Genomic DNA, 26,895 nt, shown 5'->3' with positions numbered 1-26,895 from the left:
TTACCTACTCTAGGCTATTGATATAACTTAAGATTAACGTAGCCTACCTGCAGTAAAAACCAAGCATGTCCGATAAACATTCTCAGATTTATTTCGGCATCAAGAAGAAATGGGAATTACATGTCATGTCATGCAGAAATCATCCTACCCTTATTAGACGTTCTCTGCGCTAAACTACAGTCTTGTCCTTGTAGGAAGTGTAGTGTCTTTCCAACCCACTTTAGATTAACTTCCAACAAAATTACGTCTCACTGCAACGATGCGCCATCTGGTGGACAAATGACTACGTGACGCCAATACTGGAAATGCAGCCAAATTATTATGATGAATATTTTTGGTTTTCCTTTAATCCTACTGAATTTGTAATTATGTATCGGCCGTTGTAATTGCCGATACTGATGGTATGTGCGTACCTGTGTGTGTGTGTGTGTATATGTGTGCACCACCATCTACAGGCCAATGAGTGTACAGTCACTAAATGTACACATAACTTAATTTTTTTAGACCCCCCCATGGATGAAATTCTATGAAACTTGGCATACCCCCAGAGAATGTCAGATTAATCATACACATAAAATTTGGTGCAGTTCTGAACATCTTAACTGAAGAGAGGGGCGATTAAAGCAGAATGATATTGCATTTTCATTTTTTACCGGGGGGGGGGGGGGGGTGCAAATCACAAATGAGTGATTATGGGCTATGTTGATGTGGGCCCTTGAGACCAACATACCATAAAAAATTCTTCATCCTTGGTGCCACGGTTCAGGTAGTTACTTACGAAAAACTGCATTTTTTGGGTTTCGGGGGGGGGTTGGCCCAACCAAACAATTTTTTTCCGTAAAAGTCTAGTGGGGCTACATACCCAACAAATTTCATGTGCCCCGGTGGTTCGGTGTCCCGGGTATTGTTGACCAAAAATTCAGGAAGTAGATGACGGGGAAAAAAACTTTGACAATCCCTATATGACCGCTTCGCTAGCTTCGCTAGCGGCGGTCATAATAACAGTGTGTGTGTGTGTGTGTGTGTGCATGTGTGTGTCTGCGTGTTTGTGTGTGGCTGTGAATTTGACCTTAGTGTGTTTTGGCCACTTGTGTGTTTACTCAGTAAAGCACAGCTCTCAGACACACACCTGCAGCTTCCCACAGTCAGTTCAGCAAACACTCAAACACACACAATGTCACTTATCAAACACACACACACACAGACAGACCTGATATCCCTCTCATCTTATTTCACCTTGATGGGAAATGTGTTTGAGCAATGGAGATTAGATGTATAACCCCCACCCCACCCACCACACACACACACACACTGTCCAGCTTTTGGCAAGCTTTGTGTGTGTGTGTGTGTGTGTGTGTGTATGTATGTGTATGTGTGTGTGTGTGTGTGTGTGTGTATGTATGTGTATGTGTGTGTGTGTGTGTGTGTGTGTGTGTGTGTGTGTGTGTGTGTGAGAGAGAGAGAGAGTGTGTGTTATATAACAATGATCATACATTTGTTATATTCAATTATTTTAAAGGTGCCCTGCCACACAAAACCGTTTTTACTTGTATTTTTTTAAACATGTTAGGTCAATATGTGTTTTTGCTATGTTGTGAATGTGAAAATAAACAGCTAACTCCTCTGTCAGCTCTAGCCACTGAAAAGAAATAAGCAGAGAAATTAGGCCAATTGCAAAAGCTCTTCAGATTGACGTGGAATTGATGAGCTCATTACTATTCATGAGCTCGCCCATTGGAGACCTTGCCCACAAAATTCGTTTAGCTCTGTGACAGTTTTCGTAGGCCTATGCAAAGATGGCTGAATGTCAACGGACTTGTGCGCTATGCACAAATAGAACTTCAACAATGCATTTTGCCCAAGAACCCAGACTTGAGGATCAAATGGCTTCAGTTTATTTTTTGGAACAATGCCACAGGCTTTGCAAAATGGTTGCTGTTGAAGCCTGGAGCAGGCTACCATCGCAGTCTATGACCAGTGCCTGTAAGTAAAACGTAATTGTCAACTCAAGGAAGTGCTATGTTATACAGGTTTAATGAACTCGCTAGCCTAGCAGGTTTTATTTATGCACATTTGGACAATGCTAGCACTCGCTAGCCAAGCTAAGTTCATGCCATGAAGCTAAAATTAGTTGATAATGGCTGTCATGTTATGGACGAAACCTACTAGCTGTTAGCCAATCAGAGTCAAGCAGCTTAGCTCGTTGAATATTAATGAGAACTGGCGCAAATCGAGCTGAGTCTTCATGCAGGCTTTCAATACCACACTAGAATGGCTTGAAACAAGATAACCAAGGCATGTTTTCCACAAAAAATGTTACAGAGTCCATGGAAGAACTTCAGACATTACCACAAAGTAATGAAATACGTGTGGCAGGGCATCTTTAAACTTCTTTAAAAGTGTGTGTGGGTGGGTGGGCACAGGCCCATGGTCTACCTTCAATGGACACAATGCCATAATCGCCACTCCCCTTCTCAGATTTCTCTCTACTTATTTGAACTGTACTGTAATGTTTCCCAGAATCATCCGTCCATCACCACCCCCCACCCACACACGTACACACACACACACACTCCACCCTGCTGTGTGTCCATGGTCTGGTGCCAGTGCCTGCTCTGTGCCATCTTTTTGGGCTTGTGAATGACATGTGGCATGGAGCTGCCACATGCCACATCTCTGCATTTCAAGAGGAAACTAAAGTATGGCGCGTGATTAGTCTCAGGATGGTGCGGAGGCACCCAGAGATCTTAGGCACGCTAATGTCTCTGTGTCTGTCTGTGTGTGTGTATGTGTGTGATCATCCTATTTCTTTTCTTTGGGGAGTTGGACACTTATCCTAAAAATAGTCAGTTAACTGACCTAAGCATGTGGTTCCATCTGAGGAGCAGTATGTGAACATCTGACACACATACTTACAGATGCACACTCACAGACATAGGCCTACAACCACAAACACACACTCACAGACACAAACATGATCACATGAAACACATTTAGTCTCTCAATGCTTTTTATTGGATCATGTCCGCTAACACAAACGCATTTCAGCCTAGCTGTCATCGGCGTGTCAAAAGCTCCTGTTAAACACTCTTTCACAATATATATATGTATAAGTATATATACTCTTTTGTATATCCTGTGAGGGAAATTTGGTCTCTGCATTTATCCCAATCTGTGAATTAGTGAAACACACTCAGCACACATAGCATGAAGAAATTCAATAGTATGTCGAATGAAGTAAGTCATCAAACTGATGGAATGGGTGCTGGCCCTTTGATGTGTGTATGTATGTTTGTGTATGTGTGAAATGAGTATATACCCGTCAGTAGACCTACTAAAAAGTGAATAGACTGCTATGACTGATGGTGTGAGTGATGAAGACTAGTGCCAGTTCCCAGCAACTGAAAAGCGTGCCAGAGTTGACACTATGGGACCCAGAGCGTGTGTTGTTTGGTGTAAGTCGATGAGTGTCCAAAGTTTCAGTACATTAGGGTGTGTTAGGTATATCAAAATGTTTGGAATGCGTGTGGATGGGTATTTAATTTGTTGTTGTATGAGTAATATAAGTGTGTGTGTGTGTGCTTCCAGGGTTTCGCTGATCTATCTAAAGTATAGCTCATATGACTCTTGAGGTTTTCCCCCCGCAGTTGCACTTTACCAGCTGATCAGCAGTAAGTCCTCTCTCTCTCACACACACACACACACACACGTATTAGGTCTTAAAGTGTAACTCCGGAGTACACAACCTAGGGTCTATTTACAGTAGTTAACAACTTTTAACTTTTTGATTGAAAGCAAAATTACCTTAATTAGTGGCGTTTTGAGCAAGACCGTTTATTTTGCATGGTCACTGAATGGGCTTAGAGAGATGCTAGCCCGGCGAGGTGCCACGTTGGTATTTTATACCACTAACAACGCTCTTCTGTGGTGGTGTGGCGAGGGATTCTACAGACAAACCGAAGTATTGCAAACTTTGAAAGTGTACAGAGAGGTTATAACAAGACCTGTATCTGTAGGAGGAAAATGTCATGGCTTCCTGGTCAGATATCGTCAAATCAGCAGGACTTGCATGCGAAGCAATAATGTTAAATTGAAGGCTTTAGTGTTTTCTCTTCTATAAGTACACTTAATGGAAATTTATTTTGGTTAATTTTGCATTGGTTTATGTTCACACATTTTCTTTATCTTTTTCGTTCTCTCTCGCTTTCTCCCTCACACACACACACACACACACACACACACAAATACAGACAAAAAAAGAGACAACGCAAAGGCTGCTGACTGACATTTTTTTTTTTAATTTCTAAAGCGGTTTTTACAAATGCCCCATACAAATACAAATAAGAGCACTATAGTATAATCTCTACAAATAAATAAGTCCCTCTACAGAACGGTTGAGGGTCGGGGCACGACCCACAGGGTTAGTCAAACTGCTGCTCTACGAGCTCAACACCGGGAGAAGAGGTCGATGAACAAAACAGAGCAACACCTAAGAAAAAAAAAAAGAAAAAGTAAAAACATGATGGAAAGAAAAAAAGAGAAGAACATAAAAAAAGAAAGCTCTGAGGCGAGTAGCTAATGAAATAACGGCTTCTAGGTTTCACAATGACGCACACACACATACATACGCACACACACACACACACACAAATTCACCATTCTCCATCGACATAGACACACCACATTGACCCTTCTCCTTTCCTACACAACCCAACACACATACCCACATGCAAACAATCACGCATGACATACACATACAGTATATCAGTGTCTAATCCCACAAACAACCATTTATAGGAATTCCTATAGAAAAAACAGCTGATTTTGGTCCAACAGAAGGGCTCCTCAACACACCTTTGTCTCTCACACACATGACGGGTGTAACTTGAATGTGGCACTGCACTCACGCACACGGACACACACATACACGCACACACACAGAGAGAAAAAGAGAGAGCTAATGTGGCAGATCATTAATGAGGTACTGATGACAGTCAGTTTTTGCTGTTCCAGTGTGTACTCTGCGATTACTCGCCACTTCAAGTCAGTGCCATGATCACAAACCGCTACATGGGTCGGAGCGGTTCCAGCAATTGATGAAGGCCATACTGTTCTCTATGAGAAGCAGATTTGTGAAGTGGGTCTGGTCTGCACCAATGACCTCTGCCTCTGGTCTGTACTGAACTGAACTCAAGCGGAGCAAGTTGAGTTAGCACTTAAAAAAAAAATGTGGTGCCGACTTCCAGTGGCAGATATTTACGATACTGAACTGTGCCAGTAGGTAATGTATTCACTGGGAGTACTGCAATTAATTTCTTAGTGTGTGTGAGAGAGAGAGAGAGAGATAGATAGAGAGATAAGAGATAGAGAGAGGGCATCTCTCATGTAATGGATATAGAGGAGAGGGTATGTTCCATGGAGCTAGCCACTCATACTCCGCGGGACAGTTTGGTCCTGTCTCAATGTAGTGTGTGCCAGTTTTGTATTCGCCTGACTTAATACTATTCTTAGCAACCTGACTTGGTACTAATACTAACACTGGGTCAGATAAGTACTTTACCCAGTGAAGTTGGTCAGTACTGGGACCACTAGAGTAGGCCGAGTTAGTACTTTACTGAATGGACCAGTTGAACAGCATTACAGACAGCTGAGTCAAGACTGTACTTCTGTATGACGATTAGTACTGAACTGCAATGTATTAGCACAGTATTTTATAGCTACTCTCACTGTAGTGTTCGATTCGATTCGAGTCGATTGCTAGCAATACACAAGCGCAACTTCCAAATAACAACAATAACGATAACGATGACAATAACAATAGTAGAAACAAACGTATCTACTGTATGGCCAAAGGAATATCTAATCCAAATACAGAAACACACTTGACCCTATAAAAACAACAAAGAAAGGCACAGCACATTGGTCCATCTCCCTTAAGACCTGAACAGCTACAAATGGAGTGTTTCTGTATGGGCGCGTGTGTGTGTGTGTGTGTGTTTTCAGGAGGCTGTTAAGAATGTAATTACAGAGACTGGCATGTCTTTTAGCAGCTGAGACCAGAGGAGAATGTGGTAGCCCAGCGGAGGGACTACACACACACATACATGCTTGCATGTGCACACACACACGCACAGACATGCACACACGCACACAACAAACACACACACACACACACACGCTCACATGCGCATGCACACCACACACGCACACTACAGTGCCTGCGGTCACACAAGGTTGCTCAAACACTCACTTGATCAAATGCTCAAACTGAATGTCTGAAATGTTACCTGATTAAAAACAAGAATTATTATACCATGGGAGTGTGATCTCTAAAAGGTACAATAAATGATAAATGACTGCCATCCTGACTAAAAATGTTTCAAGTCATGTGTGTGTGTGTGTGTGTGTGTGCAGGGGAGAGTGTTGAAATGTTGCAAGGTGTTATGGGATCCGCTCTTATTCAAGACTCCTGGGGCACCACTTCCATCAGCTTCTGACACAGAGCAGTGCTGGAAACTAGAGAGAGAGAGATTGTTACACAAATTCACAAGAATCATGAGAGTACACCATCTGCTCATACACACATATATAGGTAGGCTCAAAGCACTTCAAAACCTTGCAATGTGGATCTCTGTGTGTGTGTGGTGTGTGTGTGTGAGACTTACAGATAGCATTCAACATCCACTTGGGCTTCTGTTGCCAGTGCACTCCGATGTAATAGACTGGCACGCCCGTAGCGATGATGCCAAAGCCGATGGCACACTCCTTAGGTGTTTTCCAGATGGATACAACAATCAGGAAGAGACACGCCAGCACAAATAGGACGGGCAGCGCCAGGTTGACCTGACAGACACGGAGAGATAGAGGACGGGTGGCAGGGGAGTGATGAGTGACCAGGCAGATTTAGATTTGGGCAGCATGGGCCATCTTGCAAGGGGGCGACACTGGGCACTCACAAAAAAAGAAGGAAACATTCCTTATGACACCGACTTGCATGATCGGTTTTCGAACGCTTGTTTGCATGTTACGTTGATGATAACATGTCATCTAACATTGTTGGAGAGGGTTTTCCAAATCTAGTGTGTGAACTAGCAGTGAGGTGGGGAGAGGCAGCTTACAATCACACCTTTAACTTATGTAGTATGAATGCAATTACCTAAATTAGACACACTACGAAATGCTACTAAACAAAAAAATCATTTATCAACATTCAACAAGTTAGTCATTATTCATAACAGGTTTACTTCCTGACAATATAGGCCATGTTTTTATTTAGTCTGTTTTTTTCCCTTTAGCACTAAATAATTCTAAACTTTTAGTGTAGTTTATTAAATGTATTTCTTTCAAGGACAAAATGCATTCATCACATAACAAACATTCTCTTCTCTTTGTGTGATTAATGCACATGTCACATACAAGTCACAACTGGTCATATACTCTACATAGCAGTTTTATTTAACTTCAGTTCCAGGTGACAAATCAAATGAGAATTCTGTTGATTACATTGCCATTGTCCAATCTAACCAATGAGAATCGACCGCTCAAGACGCTGTGGTTTGGTCAAGGCTCACCTTGATTGGCCGCTCCAGCTCGGGCTTCTTGTAGCGCAGCCACATCATGCCGATGATGGCCAAGGCAATGCACAGCCAGTTAAAGAAGCTGAAGAAGTTGATCACGGAAAAGATGTCATTGGAGAAGGCATAGAGCAGAGTCATCAGACACTGCAGGGAGGGAGAGAAAGAGAGGGAGAAAGAGAAAGAGAGAGAGAGGTAGGAGAGGGAGAAAAAGAGAGGGAGAGAGGAGGGGGAGAGAAAGAGAGAGTGTGAACTGATGGTAATTCTCAGGATTATATGGTGGTTTGGACTGGATTGTGTTTTTTTGTGTGTGATGTGAATTACGGTTGTTTGTGTGTGTGGGTTGCGTACGTGTACTTCTGTGTATGTGTGTGTGTGTGTGTGTGTTTGGTTTGCATCAGTAGCTGATGGCAATACATTTGTATGTGTGTGTAAAATCATAATTTTCTGTGTGTATGTGTGTGAGTGTCTGTGTGTGTGTGTGTGTGTGTGTGTTGCATACAGTGAAAATAAGGTAGTGCAGTGGTGGAGGCATGCTGGGGTTGATCATGGAGTGTGTGTGTGTGTGTGTGTGTGTGTGTGTGTGTGTGTGTGTGTGTGTGTGTGTGTGTGTGTGTGTGTGTGTGTGTGTGTGTGTGTTGCGTACAGTGAAGATGAGTGAGGGCAGGGGTGTGAGCAGGCTGGGATGGATCATGGAGAGCAGGCTGGGCAGGTGACCCTCCCGAGAGCCGACGAAAAACAACCTGAAAGAGAGAGAGACCGCTGCATTCAGTTAAGGCCATCACAATGCGCCCACATTCACACATGCATGCACACGTGGGCACGCGCGCACACGCACACCATTACCTTGATGAAGTAAAGAGAGACCCGTTAACTGAGCCGAAGCAAGAAAGGCCGACAAATACGGGAATGATCCATGCCATTGGTCCCAAGTGGTAGTTCCCAAAATCCTACACACACACACACAAATGTTAGGTTTCATCATGTATCATTTCCACTGATGGGTATATGAGCACAGTTAAACATAATTAGCACACCTAGGATCATTTGATTTGGCGGCTTAAGTTAACAGTTGACACACACACACAGTGCATGTAAACTCGTTTTACTGTACACAAGTATGCGTTTGTCCATTTACAGTGTGTGTGTGTGTGTCAAGTCAAGTCAACTTTATGTATATTGCGCATTTCATACACAGAGGTCATTCAATATGCTTTACATAAACACAAACAAACAGGAATAGCTAATAAACGCATAGAAGGTCAAAGAATAGTTTAAAAGAATAGTTTACATAGAATAGATTAGTCAAAGAATAGTTTAAAAATTAAAGAATGTCAACATGTTAAAAGTGTTTAAAAAGTAATAATTAAAAAACACATAAAAAAACATAGAATGATTATACTAGTCAAGAATCCAGTGAACAGCAGCACTCTATGGAGATTCTTGAATGTGTGTGTGTGTGTTTTATGCAAATTTAATAGAGTATCTATATAATTATACAAACATATAGATACTCTATTAGAGTACACTCTACTACAATACAGTATACATATTCTATTATATAATTATAAGCAGTATGTGTGTGTGTGTGTGTGTGTCTCATACCACTGCCACAGCCTCAGAGTTGAGCATTTGCTCTGGTGAGAGTGTAGTAAAGTAGGCCAGGTTGGTTAGCACATAAACGATGGTCACAATGGGCAAAGAGATGATGATGGCCCGGGGCAGGTTCCTATCACACACACACATTGACATTGACTATAATCATGCAGACAAAAGCACAAGCTCAAGCTCACTTGCAGAATTTATTAATTCATGATACATTCATGAACATCTGTTCATGCAAACATGTTTTATCTATCTGTATATACTTCAAGGTTTTGTATAATCATACGCATATATAGACAAAAGATAAATTAGTTAAAAATACACCTATACCAAAAACAAATGTCCACAGTACACCAACATAAAATAAATTGACTCACCTGTATGGTTCAATCATTTCCTCTGTGACAAAATTCAGGTAGTTCCTGAAAGAGCATAGACAGACCATGATATTAGAGATGTTTTTCAAATCTTCTTTTTAACGTTAATTTCTAATCCCTTTACTCATTACTTTGGAACTCTGTGAGATAAGACAGTGACGATTTGAAGAAAAAAAAAAAACATCTATCCCGTTTTCATTTGACTGAAAATGATGACAAGGAAACCCAACATGGCTTCTTTTCACAGGCTACTGTGACCAGTGAAGTTGGCGAACAACGGCAAATGTATGTGAATATTTGCAAACAGATTTTTTTTTTCGTTGTTGCAAAGTTGCAAACTCAGATGACTTTGAATACGTCAGTACTCTTCCTCCTCCTGCTCTGTTGACCAAACTACACTGTAGCATTTTGACCATCACATCACCACACAGTAGCACTGGCAGAGAGAGAGAGAGAGACAAAGAAAGAGAGAGAGATACAGGGAGAGATACAGAGAGAAAGAGAAAGAAAGAAAGAGATAGCAATCCAGAGAGGCTTAAAAGGTGACACTGAGTCCTGCTGGAGTCTGAAGGCTCAGACAGAATGGGCTTCGTAAACAAGCTTGTCTTGTTGATGAGATACTCTTACTGTGACGGGCAGTTGATGTGATTGCTGTGGTAAGTAGCCGTCTCAATCATTAAGACCCCATTGTTAATGAGAACAGAGCTCCTCATGCACCCTTCATCTTCAGCTTAATATGCCTGTGTGTGTGTGTGTGTGTGTGTGTGTGGTTATGAGGTCAACATTATTATTGTTGCTGTTGTTATACCGGTTCAACCACTGCCAGCCTAACTTTTACCAATATCCCTTGTCTGTGTCTGTGTCTTACCAGCCCCCATAGGCAAAGAGTCCACTGTACAGCGCGAGCCCCATGTTCCCCACATCCGTCTTTGTCCCCTTGAAAGAGTTCTCTGGAAGCAGTCCCGTCACATCACCTAGACAACAGCCAGCATGTTTATCACACATCTTCAGTTCTACTGACTTAAAACAGACCACATACGTACAGAGAAAGGAGGGAGGATAGAGAAAGAGAGAGAAAGAAAGAAAGAGAATGCGAGAGAGAGAGAGAGAGAACTAGAGACAGATATGAAGGGGGGATAGAGAGAGAGAGAGAACTAGAGACAGATATAAAGGGGGGAAGTTGGAGGGAGAGGTGAGTGAGGCGGACACAGAGGAGGACTTTTAGGAGGACTTTCTCGGCTCTACAGCAGGGCATTAACAATCCAGAAATCCCACTCGCTGGCCACACACATACACACACACACACACACACAGGCTATGCTTCTACATGTGTAAGTGTGATGTGTGTTTGTTTGTGTGTGTGTGTATGTGTGTGTGTGTGTGTTAACTAGCACCGCGTACAGCTGAGGCTAAAGAGGCAGCCAGAAAGGCTGTAAATTCATGATGAGAAAGGGTATCACTTTACACACTATACCCTTACACAAACACACACACACTTGACTTCACTTTCTTCTAGGGTTGGGAACAGAAAATATTGAGTTGGGTTGTGTGAGAAATGTGAAGAGAATGAGGTATAGAGCTGTTCGTTCCCTGTTGAGGGAGAATGGTGAATTTGTGTGTGTGTGTGTGTGTGTGATAGTTGAGTTGGCTTGTGTAGGAAATGTGAAGAGAATGAGCTATAGAGCTGTTCATTCCCTGTTGAGGGAAAATGGTAAATTTGTGTGTGTGTGTATGTGTATGTGTGTGTGTGTGTGTGTGTGTGTGGGGGGGGGGGGGGGGGGGGGGTTGTTATGTTCTTGCAGGACTCTCTAAGCTCCAGGGTTTCTGTGTATGTAGTGTGTAGGCGTGTTTCCAGTCCTGGCATGCGCCCATAAGGAAATTAGAGATTAACTCACTACTGGCATGAGGTCGCAGTCTGTTGCTCCCAGACAGCAGGTTTGTGTTTGTGTGTGTTTGTGTGTGTGTGTGTGTGTGTGCATTGTGTTGTGTTGTGTTGTGTGTATGCATGACTTACAGGTGCATTAAAAATAAACAGGCCATCAAAGAACAAATGAGGTGACTTAACTGCAGATCTCTCTCTCCTTTTCTGATCCTGTTACCCAGCTTTGCTACTGGTCTAATTCTCTCAATCACTTGTTCCATTCTCTTTATCTTTCCCCTCTTTTTCTTTACTTCTCTATCCACTTTATCATTCCCCTCTTCCTCTTTGTTTCCCTCCCCTCCACTCTCCCTTTCTCCCTTCATCTCTCCTTCTTCACTGGCTGCGTCTGCGTTTCTGTTGAGCTTATCAGCTGACACACCCTAGTGTGACCTGCACAAAGAAAACAGCAGTAAAAGTATAACAAAACCCCCCTAATCACACATACACACACACACACACACAGTCATGGACACAACTCCTGAGCACCTTACTACCATACTAACATATATTGACCATTCACCATCACCATTGTGACATAATACAATATAATAAAAAGGGGAGCGAGAGAGCACAAGTGTGTGTGTGTGTGTGTGTGTGTGTGTGTGTGTGTACACGTGTGTGGTAAGTAGGTTGTCTGGCAGTGTAGTGGTTGGCGCTTATCTTGGTAGTAGGATTATAGGGGGGTGTGACAAACTGGCTACACAAGACACGTACGATATACATACCCACACGCCCAGCTCCTGTACACACTGCATAGCAGAGCAAACTCACTAAAGAGTGTGTGTGTGTGTGTGTGTGTGTGTGTGTGGGGGGGGGGGGGGGGGGTAGGTCATGGGGCACACACCCAAACTGGTGTGTGTGTGTAGACACTCAAACTGGAGTGTGTTGAAGGGTGTATGCACTGCAGTAACAGAGGTCACGATCAATTATTAGTATTAATGCAGGTTTTTTGCCTTATTTCCTTGTTTTGGGGGACTTTTACTTTGAAACTCTGCCTACCGCGAACAGACATTTAACATAGACGTGAACATAAAATGAAACAACACAGAACGATAATTTGATTGTTTCAGCACACTTCAGAGACACAAGGTATTCATGGAATATTGCACTTATCAATGTGCATGTTATGCCTTAAAGTAAGCCTAATTTTTGGGGGTGTGGCTGCATCGTCGATTCTACATTTGATTTCGAGATCGAGATGAAATTTTGATAAATTTTCGACTTAAAACCGAAATCGCAACACCCCTATGTTGTATCATTATTAGTTTGTGTCTACATTACATTTAAAAAAATTCCAAGAGGTTGCTTCTTTGTATTTTGCCAGTTGGTGTTGGCATGAAAGTCGGTTTGTTTGTTTGTGTGTGTGTGTGTGTGTGTTAGGGATGCAACGGTGCAGTGTGTCCACGATATTTTGCCTATAGACAAAAAATGGTAGTGTGACTGACTGACTTGGCTTAGTTTTTAGCCTAACTATAGGGTAGTTTTCGTGAGAGAAATGGATTCTCATTGCATGCTACTAGCAACGAATCCGGCTGGGCTACATCATGTTAGAAGTGTCCGCTCCGGTTGACTGCATTAGCAATGTAGGCCTAATTCTTGTGGACTGTAGGCCTAGCCTACTTTGTTTGTTTAACTTTACGGTCTTCAGTTTGTACTGAAATTATATATATATAATTTATTATATATAATATAAATATTCCTTTGGTGTCTCTGTCTCTCGTTAAGCGACATTCCATTCACTTTGGAGCAGTTGGCTGTTGTTTGTCGAACTCATTTGCATACAGAGCGCCTCAACCTATTGGTGTTTTGCCACATTAGCAGGGAAGCATTGATAGGTTACAAAGGTGAGAGGGCCCATGCACTGATTCTCTGCAGATGTTTCGTGAATGTCTAACGTTTGTGTAGTTTACAGCACAACCATAAACGTTTGCAAATCATAAACGACAGATCTACCGACTTATCGCGGTTCACGTCTCCATATTGAACCGCAGGGGCCGTGTCGTTCGATATATATACGATAATATACCGTTGCATCTGTGTGTGTGTGTCTGATGTTTTGTAAGACGATCAGGTGAATGATTGATTATTAATGCGCATAACTAATAAGTCCTAGAGGCACTAGCGTTCCCACTCAGCAGTGGTCACTGGGCGTCTGGCCGGGCCTCAGCGTTCATAATGCGATCTGGATGGGTCTCGTCCAACCATTGTGCGCAGTAATGCGGAATTTGAGAGTTTAAGACTTTTATCCCAACAGGCCAGTGAGCATCCGACTTCACAAAAGCTCTCCTCCCTCTCTCTCTCCTCCCTCTCTCCCTCCCTCTCTCTCTCCACTCACTCTCTCCCTCTCTTCTTTTTTCCCATTCTACACTTCACTCTCTCCACCTCACACAAACAGTCTCTCTTTCACTGAAATGAGAGTCTGAAAAGATAGAGAGACACTGAAAATGATAGCTTATGTGATATGTTTCTATCATATATTTTTGAATTCATATAGAGTGTATTTATTTAATAATGCATTTTTTAAAGTATAGCATTTTACTAGTAATTACTATAGGAGCTAAACATATTTAGTAATTTGAATGCCTCATATTGACGTTTAACCTATAACACTTAGGCATATCTTTAATGTGGTGTGTAGGTCCAATTGAGTGCACATTGGTGATGAGTAGGTGTAATTCAGTGCCTGTCACTTTAAGAAAATACCTGAGAGTAATTCTATGGAGTAATTAGCCCCCCTTCAACCTGACGGTTTTAGGCTGTAGTCGCTAGTGAATAAAAGTTGTGCATAGTGCGGTATGTGTATGCAAATCATTATGTTTTCTATGTCATTAGATACAATAAATGTTCAAAAAACTAACATGTCGAAGACAATCTTTCTGGGATCAAGTGTTGACGTGACCTGAGCTAGCAGGATAGTTACCAAGGAGCTCTTTCCAGATGTAAAAGTTTGCCATGGTAGCGTAGCCTATTTGCGTAAGCGCAAAGTGGTTCTCTCTCTCTCTCAATAGCACCGCATTCACGCCACTTAATGATTAGGCTATATTAACGTCATCAGACAGGCTGTAAAAGTGTATGCGGGAATTTCTCGCATTATGATGGCTAGAGTTGCGGGACTTGAACAAATTATGCGCAATACCCGCAATCCCGCAGTGAAATTTAAGCCCTGTATTGTTGTTGATCATTCTGCATGCCAGGAACCCAATGCTGTGTACCCTCCATCCTAATCTCATCCTCTCCATCTCTCTGTCTATCTCCATCTCTCCCCCTCTCTCCATCTCTCCATCTCTCCCTGTCAAAAAATAAAGCAATGGTTTAATAAATCATTACACCCCCAACCCCACCCCTCTCTTTCATTGTCTTTCCCCAAATCTCTCACATGGTCCCGTCCTTTTACATTTTCGCTGACCACCTTCACACACACCAGTGTTTCCCATACATTGACTTATTTGTGGCGGCCCACCACAATATCAACATTGACCACCACACAATGATTTTCCAGGTTGTACTAAATTGTGCTTAAATCTGGTTAGCATCATAACCACACTGCGCTAATTTGTTAAAAACTGTTGCATTCAAGTTAATTCTGCAAACCTACCACCACAAATAGAATTCAATTCTGTGGGAAACACTGCACACACACGGCTCAGGTCACAGGCACACAGACACAGGCACAGGCACGCACAAATACACACAGACACACACAAACACACAGGACAATCCCCAGTTCTGTTCAGCCATCAGCAGATCGGAGGGGGTGTGGTTTGATCTTGCAGGACCCTGCCCTCCCCTCGCCCACTGGTGCCCACACCAGCAGATGCCAACTTCACGTGGCCCAGAGGGCACCACCAGGGCTGGCAGGCACGGGTCAAAGGAGACCCTGGGTCAGAACAAAGACACGCTCTACATCAGCATGTAGGCTACAGCAGGGATGCCTTCACACACACACACACTTAGGTAGGACTCAGACTCAAGGCACGCACGCATACGTACACACACACACACACACACACACACACACACACACAGTTACACAAGCAGACTCGGAGCTACCTATTTATCCTCTTACGCTGAGCATGTGCAAGCCCTCCACCCAAACACTTGCACAGATCTTTTTTTAAGCAACCCCCCCAACACACACACACACCCACATACACCTGAAATTAGTCCCATCATATCTCGTGATCATGTTCATGTCTCATTCTTAGTTTTGCACTCATATTCTCATTCTTAGTTTTGCACTCATATTCTCTTTTTGTCTCTCCCCCCTCTCAGACACATGCACACACACACACACACACACTTTTGTAATCTGGAGTTAATGACTTGGTTTTCTCCAAAATTGGAACATACAGTGTCCGTCTGAACCCTGAGTTGGTTAAAAACTGGCTCAGTGAACCCCTTTAGAAAAAACTAACAATGCCACAGTGTTTCCCACAGACTGGGCTTCTGGCAGACCCGTAAGAGGGAGAGAGTGAGCGAGTGTGAGAATGTGTGTGTGTGTGTCCATGCTTCTTTTTATTGGTCTCCAATGAGCTGGTAACAAAAGGAGGCTTTTGGTGACATTACTGATTAGAACGACTCAGCTTTATTCCAAAACAAGAGGCCTGTGGAGCTTATCAGTCAAGAAAGCACACACACACAGTATGTCATAGACGACACACCTGGACTTGGTGACACCTTCCTCATTCAAAGAAATGCATTCTTTGTAACAGGCTGATGAGCACATCAGTGTAGTTGTTTGATGTAGGACTGTGCAATTAATCAAATTAATAGATTAATGGTCAATGACATATATATATATATATATATATATATATATATATATAGGGTTGGGTCAGATTACTTTGAAATGTAATCCATTACTGACTACAAATTACATGGCAATTTTTGTAATCAGTAACGTAATCAATTGGATTACAAAAAACATAACGTAATCTGATTACTTTAGGATTACTTCAATAAATATGCCCATTAAGTAAAAGATACCACCACAGAATTGATGAAAGAATTCTCATTCTATTTTTCTCCACTCTTCTCCAAACATGCACAACTCAGCTTAACCTTTATAAGGGCACAGCTGGACAAAGAATTTAGCTTTCGCTGGATTTTTGTGACCCAGGGACATGGCCTGAGATTGGCATAAAAAAGGGAAGCATTAAACCCAAATGACACCATGTCCATTTCAATTGTGGGGGTGAGAAAATTATTATTTTGGGATGTTTTTCAACCAGGGGGACCTGGTGACTTTCTCAAAGTAAACGGTAACACTAAAACAAGAGGCTACATTAAGATCAGGAGGAAAAGATCAGGCCCTCACAGAGACCTGCCCCAATAGTAAGTTAGTAAGTAAGTATATCTTTTGATCCCGTGAGGGACATTTGGTCTCTGCATTTATCCCAATCCGTGAATTAGTGAAGCCGAACCGGCAAGCCCAAAGGCCTAAGCCCTAACCAGCAGGCCACGACTGCCCCAAAAGGCAGCATTTGAACATTAAACCACACAATGATCCAAAACTTACTTGGTGGGTATTATATGAACCATTTTGAGAGCTGTGGTGGTAAAAAGATGTTTCCAGTGATTGTTTAAAAAGGGTATGAATAATTTTAAACACGCAATTTTTCATAAAAATGTTAAAAAAGATAAAAACACTTTTTGATTCCATGTTTTTACCACATTGTCTTGCAACCTTTTGGCAAGTGCAAGTAAGAACAAACATATTGTTAAAGAGAAAATCAATATTTGCCAGGGTATGAATAATTTTGTTCTTAACTATATCTTAAAAAAGTCTAAAAAGTGAACATCCGAATGAACTGCTTGTCAAATTAAAAGATAGCTAGGCTATCATAAAAAAGTTGCATTGTTTGCATGATAAAATGTAATCAGGTAATCCCCAACAATGTAACTGTAATCTGATTACAATTTTTTTTATTGTAATCTGGGCTGATTATAGTTACTTGATTTTTGTAATCTGATTACGTAATCCAGATTACATGTAATCCGTTACTACCCAACCCTATATATATATATATATATATATATATATATATATATATATATATATATATATATATATATATATATATATATATATATGAGTGACATGCAATGCAAATGCAAAACCACACACAGCAAACACAGGAGTGAGCCCAATCAAATCGAAGAACCTTGCAGTGGCCCCAACTAATGGACACACCCCTACCTAGCACTCTACTGGACTGGCGGACATATGGGGGGGGGGGGGGGGGGGGGTCTGTGTGTGTGTTTCTTTATTTTTTTATTTCCCCTTGGGGATCAATAAAGTATCTATCTATCTATCTATCTATCTATCTATCTATCTATCTATCTATCTAAATGTTACTCTAGCATGCTACCAGGGTGTGGGTGTGTGTGTGTGTTGGCACGACCAGAGTAAATGCTACTGTAGCATTCTACCAGGGTGTGTGTGTGTGTGTGTGTGTGTGTGTGTGCGTGTGTGTGTCATACCTTTGCCAATCTGCACGAAACCAATGATGATGATAAGTCCGAGAGCAAAGAGCTTTGCTGCAGCGAAGACGTCCTGTACTCGCGTAGCGGCCTTCACACTGTAGCAGTTCACAGCCGTTAGCAGCACTGTGAGAAAGAGAGAGGGGAATGAAGCGAGATAAAAAGGTTAAATTAAAACTAGTGCTGTCAGTTAAACGCGTTATTAACGGCTTTAACGGAAACCTATTTTAACAGCGTCAATTTTGTTATCGCGAGATTAACGTTCATTTTGGTGTAAAAAACTTTGTCGTTTTTTCACAACCATTTTTTCATTGTAAATCAGCCATGTTTCCTTTTTCCCCCAAAATCGTACTTTTTGTTTTTTTTAATGTGCATGATCAGAAAAATGTAGCTTAGTATAATAGATTATCTCTCATGATAATAACTATTCATCCACCAAAAGAATGTGCTTATTTTCCTATCTAGACCTTAGGCCACACAAGGAGAAAGAAAGCATTAAAAGAGAATTGGAGGAATTTCGGTTTAGGATTCTCACACCAACACATCCATTCTTAGGGAATGTGACCATAAAGTGCTGGCCGCAGGGTTAAAATTGTCACGACTGATATGCTAGTCTTGCCACCACCACAGCCAAATGAAACAGGGCCTGCACCACAGAAACGCCAGCAATTTGGCCCCCATTTCATCAGCTTGTTTTCATCACCTGAAGTGAACCTCCACATAATTAGTTTGTCTTAACCCACATTAATCTTCACCACCTGCTGTTCTGGTTAGCTGGCCATTGACGCCCGCCAGTGGGGGTGCAACAAAGTTGGTGTTCCTCTAAGTGACTTCCTATTGCTACCAGATGTACCACCCCAAGTACACTCAAAAATGTGTGTGTTGAACAGCTTATGGAGTCTGTCTGTCTGTATGTGTATGTATGCATGTATGTCTATTTACACAAAATTCTTAAGTGTATGTGGAAGAAAAAATATATACTTCCGTCTTCTATATGTAAATTCTCTGTGTGCTTATGTGTGTGTTTTAAAACTCTGCTCGGAAACCATCTCACATTCAGGTTTCCAGGGAATGTTCTTAGTAATTCTGTGGCATTCCAAAGGCGCAGTCTTTAAGCTCTTCATCACCTGCGATTGGTTCCTCTGGGCCCCTGCTCTCAGCTGGTGTCCGGCCATGTTGATTCACTCGGTTGCTTCATGGTGGTGGAGATTGGTGTGGTGTTTACCGTGGTATTTTAATTTTGCACTGGGCTTTCTGGGCGTCTCGTTATGTTTTTTGGCACTAGCATTTAAGCGTGTTGGCCTGAGACACTGCTTGGATTTGGTGTACTCTTCTGTTCTGAGGAGATTTTTCAGTTTGAGGACCTTTCATTTGGTGTCTCGGAGGTCTGCATCAAGTTGATCTTTTCCAATTCCAGAAGATAGGAATCTTTATAGACATTTCCTGGCTTCCATCATGACAAAAATAACTTTACACTTCACCTCTGCGGTTCATTTTAACAGGCAGGGGAGGTATCGACATAAAATCAACAGGTCCCGATTCCTCAAAATCAAATAAAATAATGAGACAGACAGTTTTTTTTCCTGAGTCTACATGACCCTAAACACACTCTATTCTGGGGTTCTAAGTAGACATTTAGTTTGTGTATGTGTCTCAGTGATTTGCTGAGCAGCACTCACTTCAAAGCAGCCAACCCCTCAATCTGTCTCACGCTCCAGCAGGCTAACTCGGCCACCAATCTCACACACAACAATGGCCAGTCTGTGTAGAATGGCATTACAGTGCAGACACCCACATTCTCTCGCTCACACACACTGTTGGGCCCCCTCAGCCACAGACTCACACAGAAATTAATTCACTCTCCCTCTCTCGGACACACACACACACACACACACACACACACCTTGACAAACTCACACAAACACACATACTCACACACTCTCGTACAAGCAGACTTGCTGTGCTCACCCTTTCAGACAGACACACACACAAACACACAAAAACACACACTTTCACCCACGCAGAAACCCAGTGTGTGTTGGAGAGAGAAGTTGATAGGGATTAGTATGTCTGCAAGCCCTCCTGTCTCTTATATAAACCCGCTCACCGAGTCAGGGGGTCAACACTGGGTTTGGGGGGTGGAGATGGAGAGGGGGTGCGTGGGATTGGGGAAGGCATACACCACCCACCCTCTCCACCCACCCCAACAACACCCCGCCCATAGCATAGCTGCAGCGCTCTGAGGGGGAAAATGGGTCAATGGAACAAAAGAACTGGATATGAGAAGAAAGACATCCACAAGATTGTCCTACACACACACACACACACACACATACAGGGTGCCCAGAATGGACCCAGGGTGCCTAAAATCCAATAACAACTAAATATCCGTCCCCGCCCCATACCTAACGCCACACGAACAGCAGCCTGAAGGACACGATGCAAATCGCCGCACATCGAAACACTGCCCCAAACTCTAGTGAGGCAGCTCTAAGGACTGCAACACACAAAACATACCCAAAGAGCATCCACAAAGAATTCAGAGCATCCATAAACAATCATCCATCATCATCATCACCGTCTGCAAAGCCAAGAGCCAAAGACGTTTAAATGAAAAACAACTTCTAAACCACTTCCACCCCGACATTATTTCTGAAGAAAGACAGACGTCCCCAGAAGCGCACACGGAACCTAAGAGAGAGTCCACATCCACAACGAGCCAGCGGCACGCTCAGTGACCTCAAACCAGCTGCTGTAATCCCACAGCCATTTAGCTCAGGTGTCCTCTTTATGTGTTTATGGCACCACGGCCACCCTCAGACAGCACTGTGTCACAGCAGCACACAGAGCCCCTGCAGAGGGCCTGAGGCCTTAGGCCGGGCTGACGCACGCACACAATGGGTGGCTCACTCAGTGGCTTATTCCTTCATTGCAGCCATTAAAATCCTCTGGCCAGTCACACTGCCGCAACACTCACGGTGACGCCAAAGTGGCTGGAAGGTACTGGCCCCTGCACATGACTGTGTGTGTGTGTGTGTGTGTGTGTGTGTGTGTGTGTGTGTGTTACCCTGCATCACACTCCCTCACACACACACACACACACACTTTACAGCGTCCCCAGTATGCCTGACCCTCCCTCTCTCTTGATCAACATTTCCCCCTCTTTCTCCAACGGTCATGTGGTCCTTTTTGGGAGATTAACCAAAGACTCAGTCTCAGTGCAGGATTACACCAACTCCACTACTCCAAACACACACATTAACTAACACACACACACACACACACGTCTCAGTCATTCACAAATTAAAACACAACCCACTAACTCTCTCATGCATTCAAATAACTCATTACATTCATTCAAACACACTGCTCTCTCTCTGACCCTCTGATTCAAGTTCTCTCACAAACATACACAGTTCTTGCATTTCTCCTGTTTACAAGGCAGAGGTAGAGCGACTATGTCCTGGTTTTGAGGCCACACTTTTGATAGGTTGGCTAATTGACCACAGGAGCTCAAGGTAAACCCGCTAATCCTGGTCGCCTTAAGACATGCACATGGGTGGCTACAAAGATAGCAGCCTACGGCAGAGGGGCATTTAAGAGACAGTCAACGGCAGATCTACTAATAAACACAAATTTATTCAGGTCTTGCAGAACACACACACTTTAAAATCATTGTAGGCAACTTCTAAAATGCAATTGCCAAAAAGTCTGTGCGCGTTTCGTCCGCTCACAATTAACCAGCGTGCTTTCACATGGCCTTGGCAACAGAAGCCTCAGCAGTATGTCAAATGCCTCTGCTGTACAAGCGATCCGATGCTACTGGAGCATAGCAGGCGGTATAAGCGCTAGTAACACCAAAATGCTACCGAACTCTACGGCCTCTGTGCAGTAGCTTGAAGTCGGCAAACCAGTTTCCTGATCGTCGACATGTTTTCAACAGGCACCTGAAGATCGTGCTTCAGTTGTACCAAAACGTGTGTTCACCGAAAATCCTTCCCTCCTTATTCTCCTTAAAGTAAGCTAGTGCATAGAGCCCAGTGAACAACTTGTGTTCCAAACCGATGTGGGCTCGACTCGACAATCGAGCGCGCCAATTATGTTTGACTAATCATATGGCGTTGCGCGGAGTGATGAGGAAGCTGATGAAATCGCATGGTTAGTTTCAACACTGGTGCCAGGCCGATCTGAGAGGTGTAACCCAGCATTACTGTTCAATTCTGGCTCCCCCGATGATGGTACCTCACATGACCCTCCATTGAGCATTGTATCGGTGTCTATGTTACTGGTTTAATAACTACTCGACTGGTAAATCCCCGTTTAAACCATTATGATGGTGTAAGTTTGGGAGTAGCCTAAGCTAGACATGTTTCCTCATATTAAGCGTGGCGCGGAAGCGTTAACACGTGAAATCGAGGTGCCATAACTTACAATGCCTTCACGTCTGACAGTAGACTTCAGCATCCTGTAACGCAATTATCAAATTATGTAAATTCATCATCCAACATATACTTACAGATGCATAAACAAGCAACTATCTTCGCCCCCTCCTCCGGTACCGGACATACAGGGAAGATGGGTTTCAGGAGGTAAGTGGCGAACACGTATGCCACAATGTACTGAGAGGACGGGCGAATAATCAGTAACTCGATCCATAATTTAAGAAAAGCCGGCAGAGAGCCATAAACTTCGAGAATGTAAGCATAGTCTCCGCCAGATTTGGTGATCGTGGTGCCCAGTTCGGCATAGCAAAGTGCTCCTATGGTGGAGAACACTCCGCAAATTGCCCAGACGATCAAGGATGCCCCAATGGAGCCGGCTTCTTTAACCACTCCGGTCGGCGTGACAAATATGCCTGACCCAATGATGGTACCCACAATAATAGCAATACCATTGAGCAGAGTTATTGTTCTTTGTAAAACAACAGTTTCTTCTCCAACATTGCTCGTATCTTTGTCTGGGCTCCCGAGAGAGCCGTCAGCAGTTCGTTTTGAGTTCCCATTTTCTCCGAGCATCCTTTCCGTCACCTGGTTGTCCTCTTCATCTCGGTTAGATGAGTTTGAGTTTCTCTTTTTTAAACCGGACATTGTGTTGTCCTGTCAGCACAAGCCTATGGGTGTCTTCTACCTCTTTGCTACGATGGCCGTATTCTCCGAGTCGATCCCTCTAAGGAGGGTCCTTAAGCTCCTCACCGGCACTAGCCTATACAATTCACGACAGCAGCGTGCGCAGAACTGAGTCAAAAATCACAATTCCTCTTGGGTCTAAAGAGCTCACGAGCAGCATCATGGCAATGAAAGGTCCTTGCGTCACGGGCTCGCCTTCCGCTTGTGTATGTAGCCTACCGTCGCCATAGACCGTTGCGTGCGAACAGTGCCCTCGCCTGGTTGGTGTGGTTGTTCACCTTCCTCCAGCGTACAGTCAACTCATTTAAGCATTAAATTAAAGCATTAAAAAACTAACTGGGTTAGCAGCCGTAGTGTTTCCCTTCGTTTCGATTCAATGCGAGTCTGTTCTCAAGATGATCTATGCCACTTAAAGTCATAGGCATTCTGCCATGCTGTTCGAATGCCGTGCAAGATAGCACATGGCGCTGTCATCTGTATGTTCTACTTCCTGAAATTGTTGTTTTAAAGTGGTCGCCAGCTTCCATTTGCTCATCAGATTCCCTCGCAGCATCCTGAACTTGGCAGATAAGGCATATGTGGAGAGTGTGAGCACTGTACATTTAGGCATAAACAGAAAAAAAGTATGTTTGTTCATTTCAAGCTTGATGTGAATCATTATTGTAGGGCCTTATTTTAGACAGAACAGACATTTTAGATTTAATGTAGCCTTTTTTAACAGGAAATAGTTAATTGCCAGATACGCACTACAGGCCTACAGCCAATTAACAGCTGGCACCTCTAACTGGTTGCAAAAGCCGTGCAGTAAGCAGTGTTGGTTGGTGGCATGTTGTGTCACCGTGTGATTGGTGATTTCTGCAATGTTTTCAGTCAGTGCCGGTGCTCCGCACACGCAGATCACGCACTGCGCGTAGGGCACCAAGTGCTTGGGGGGGCACAAACAAATCTGGGTCGTGAAAATTCACCACAATAGGCTACTAGTATAAATAACAAATAAAATATGTCTAAAGCATGTTAATATGCAAAAGTAATATAGGCCTAGACCAAATTAGTCGAGAAAAAGGTGAATCTCCTGTGCAGCCCTCGCTCCAGTCTCCCTCTGGTGCCCCCCTCCCCCACCTCCCAGTGGTCTGTTCGATTATACCTCAATCCCAAATTGCGCAGACACCTTAGACATGACATCGGAAAGGCACGAAGAGTCAGGGCCGGAAAAAAGGAAAAAGAAGAGACAGCGGGATGATGCTCGCGCGTCACTTGCAGTTAAGACAATGTTTTAAATAATAATAAAAAAAAGTTTTGTAGCCCTTGCGTGTATGCATGCATGTGCTTATGCCAGGTAATTACTACCATCAATAAACTTTGTAACATAAGCTCCTACTAGCCATGTTCATGTCCAAGTGTTACGTTGCACATGATTGATGCTGGCTAGCTAGTTATTTTACATTGTGGATATGGATATGGATTATTGAATGCAATTCAACACTTTGCTGTTTTCTGTTAACGTTAGCAATCGGTGCATACGACTAGCAAGCCTTCCTCAGCTTGCTAGCTAGCAATGCTATTTCTGATTATGTTTAAACTGGGCTTGCTATTTCTTTTAGCCATCAGAGATATAGTCAGGTAACGTTAGCCCAGTGTTTCTCAAACCTTTTTTCTGGGGACGCACTTTTTAAAAATGACAGACTATCGCGACCCAACTCGTGACTGGTAGTTAACAAACTAGATCAGTGGTTCTCAAACTTTTTCTTTCATTCCCCACTTTGATCAAGGGGGCATTCTTGAGCCCCACCTGTCCCTCATCGCTCTAAGAAAGTGGTAGGTCAAGCTTAAAATTGTCAAATTTATTGAAATAATGACAAGTTCTAAATATATCCTCTTCAACAGAGTTAAAATCAGCTGGTGCTGCAGATATAATAATAAATAAATACATAACACACATATTTCTGTTTTCCAGCAATATATTAGGAAGCATAGGCCATTTTACAGCATTGTACAATATATTCAATTAAATACCAACATGCTGCTTTAAATGGATCCATAATCCAGTCATACTGAGCACTGCTGGTTGGGAAATATTTTTTAAATAAACTTTGCAGGGATGTGATGTAGGCCTACTGTTTAATACATGGGATCACAAGAGTGCCTCCCAATCAGACGTTTCAGCGATTTCGCTCAGAAATCTCAAAGGCATAATACTGTCGCGATCGAGGCGCCTGTCCCATACTCAAGTTATTTTGGTGAATGCAGTACTCTTATTTGTTAGGTGAGGTAGGTGCTTGTCTTTGCCTTGTAACTGGACATTTAACTCAAATGTATCGCTAAGATAGGCCAGCTTCGTCAAGAAATGTTAATTAGTGAACGTGCTTGCAGATTCAAACATGCGCTCTTCCTCCAAGAAGAGGCGACTCGGAGCTCAAACACGCGCGACAGCACTTTACCTCGGGAGAGCCACCTTGCCTCGCTGTGAAACAGTAGGCTACAGCCTTTTGGTCAGCTACCATCTCTTCGCAAAGTGCGGAGAATAGACGCGCTTTTAGGCCGGGTTTTGATGAAATTCACCACTCTCACAACAACGTTCAAAATCTCATGTAGGTCGGGACTAACTAAGCTGCCTTGACACGAGCGCTTCCCTGTGAATAACACAGTGCATCCATTGCACATCGGGTGCTACCTGGGCCCAGGCTACAGATGGATTTTTTTTTTTTTTAAACTCCTGATTTTCACGGCAGTTCGCGCCCCACCTGGCATGTCGTCGTGACCCACAGTTTGAGAAACGCTGCGTTAGCCTATTAGTAGGGATGGGCAGAACGAGGCTTTGTGAAACAACAAACGTTCGAAGCAATTGCGCCGGAATTGTGTCGAGGCTTCGAAACAATCCGACACACGTAACTCCATAGTGACATCTAGTGGCCAGTTTTGCTAACATCACATTTTGACCGTGAAGCACAACTGCTTCAGACGAAGAATATAAATAGCCAACATGGAACGCAAGATTACGTCAACAGCCACGTGGTTCAGTGTTTTTCGGCCGGAGCGGCCGGTGTTCGACTCCCTGCTGGTGCTTAAAAAGTTCAGACTAGTATATGCCTTCAGTAACTGGCAGTATATATCTGCCAGTTACAGATGTTTTGTTATTTCAGTTTCATAGTACATTATCTTTTGGAATATGCTGGAGAGGAAAATGCTACAATGGTTTTAAAATGTAGACTATGCTTATGGCCCAGGGTTTTTTGGAAACATGTAGTAGGCAGTGTTGGGAGTAATGTGTTACAAAAGTAATGTAATTACTGTAATATATTGCTGTTTGCAGTAACGCGGTACTGTAAGGCATTACTAAAAAAAATTGGGTAATATTTTACTCGGTACAAACTTCAGTAACACGCGTTACAATGCATTTTAACCCGAAATTAAGTGGTGTTTTGTTTTGATACATATTCGCAAAAACTTGATACTAGTTGAAGATGGCTGCAGCAGACTCGAAGTCGGATTCTATTTGCTGGATAGACATAAGCCTACGCTCATTATTTTCAGCTTGTCAGAGACAAGGATATGAAGAACATAATAGTTAAGTAAGTGCACTTTGTGTGCAAAACCGAAAGATCTCTCTATGCCTCGCGAAATAGCACAAGTAATTTAATGAAACATCTAAAGTGGAGCCATGCTAATCTTTTTGATTCTTGTTAAAACACAAACTATGCTCTTAGTAGTGCATGTCAGCTTTGTGCTGTGAACTTGAATTAAAGAGAATAAAGGGATGGAAATGCAGAAAAAAGTTGTTTGTAGCCTGGCAGTGCCACGCTCTCACCACG

At 42.9% G+C, this 26,895-nt stretch overlaps 1 protein-coding gene across 3 annotated transcripts; it reads right to left on the bottom strand.

The window, feature by feature from the left end:
- Positions 1–1,291: 1,291 nt before the first annotated feature.
- Positions 1,292–23,541, bottom strand: slc7a5 (solute carrier family 7 member 5). Of its 3 annotated transcripts, XR_006035117.1 has the most exons (11): positions 22,477–23,377; positions 17,961–18,086; positions 10,425–10,530; positions 9,557–9,601; positions 9,180–9,303; positions 8,421–8,524; positions 8,221–8,317; positions 7,572–7,721; positions 6,666–6,843; positions 6,198–6,516; positions 1,292–1,311 (listed from the first exon to the last, which is right to left on the bottom strand). XR_006035117.1 is itself a non-coding variant. In XM_042110401.1 (10 exons), coding segments are annotated over exons 1-10 (987 nt in total). In that variant the 5' UTR covers positions 23,425–23,541; the 3' UTR covers positions 4,276–6,460. The 3 variants fall into 3 exon arrangements, 2 of the variants coding, with proteins under 2 accessions (XP_041966335.1, XP_041966334.1); XM_042110401.1 differs by lacking the exons at positions 1,292–1,311; positions 22,477–23,377 and adding an exon at positions 23,424–23,541 and having other exon boundaries at positions 4,276–6,516; XM_042110400.1 differs by lacking the exon at positions 1,292–1,311 and having other exon boundaries at positions 4,276–6,516.
- Positions 23,542–26,895: the final 3,354 nt, after the last annotated feature.

The sequence above is a fragment of the Alosa sapidissima genome, chromosome 11 (assembly GCF_018492685.1).
Source record: "Alosa sapidissima isolate fAloSap1 chromosome 11, fAloSap1.pri, whole genome shotgun sequence".
Lineage (NCBI taxonomy): Eukaryota > Metazoa > Chordata > Actinopteri > Clupeiformes > Clupeidae > Alosa > Alosa sapidissima.
This window is presented reverse-complemented; position numbering and strand designations above follow the sequence as displayed.

Coding starts and splice junctions, on each gene's coding strand:
- slc7a5 (XM_042110400.1), bottom strand. CDS start 23,047: ATGTCCGGTTTAAAAAAGAGAAACTCAAACTCATCTAACCGAGATGAA. Junction 8,525..9,179: donor ACTCTGAGGCTGTGGCAGTG/GTATGAGACACA, acceptor GTGTGTGTGTAG/GATTTTGGGAACTACCACTT. Junction 6,517..6,665: donor GTGGATGTTGAATGCTATCT/GTAAGTCTCACA, acceptor CTCTCTCTCTAG/TTTCCAGCACTGCTCTGTGT.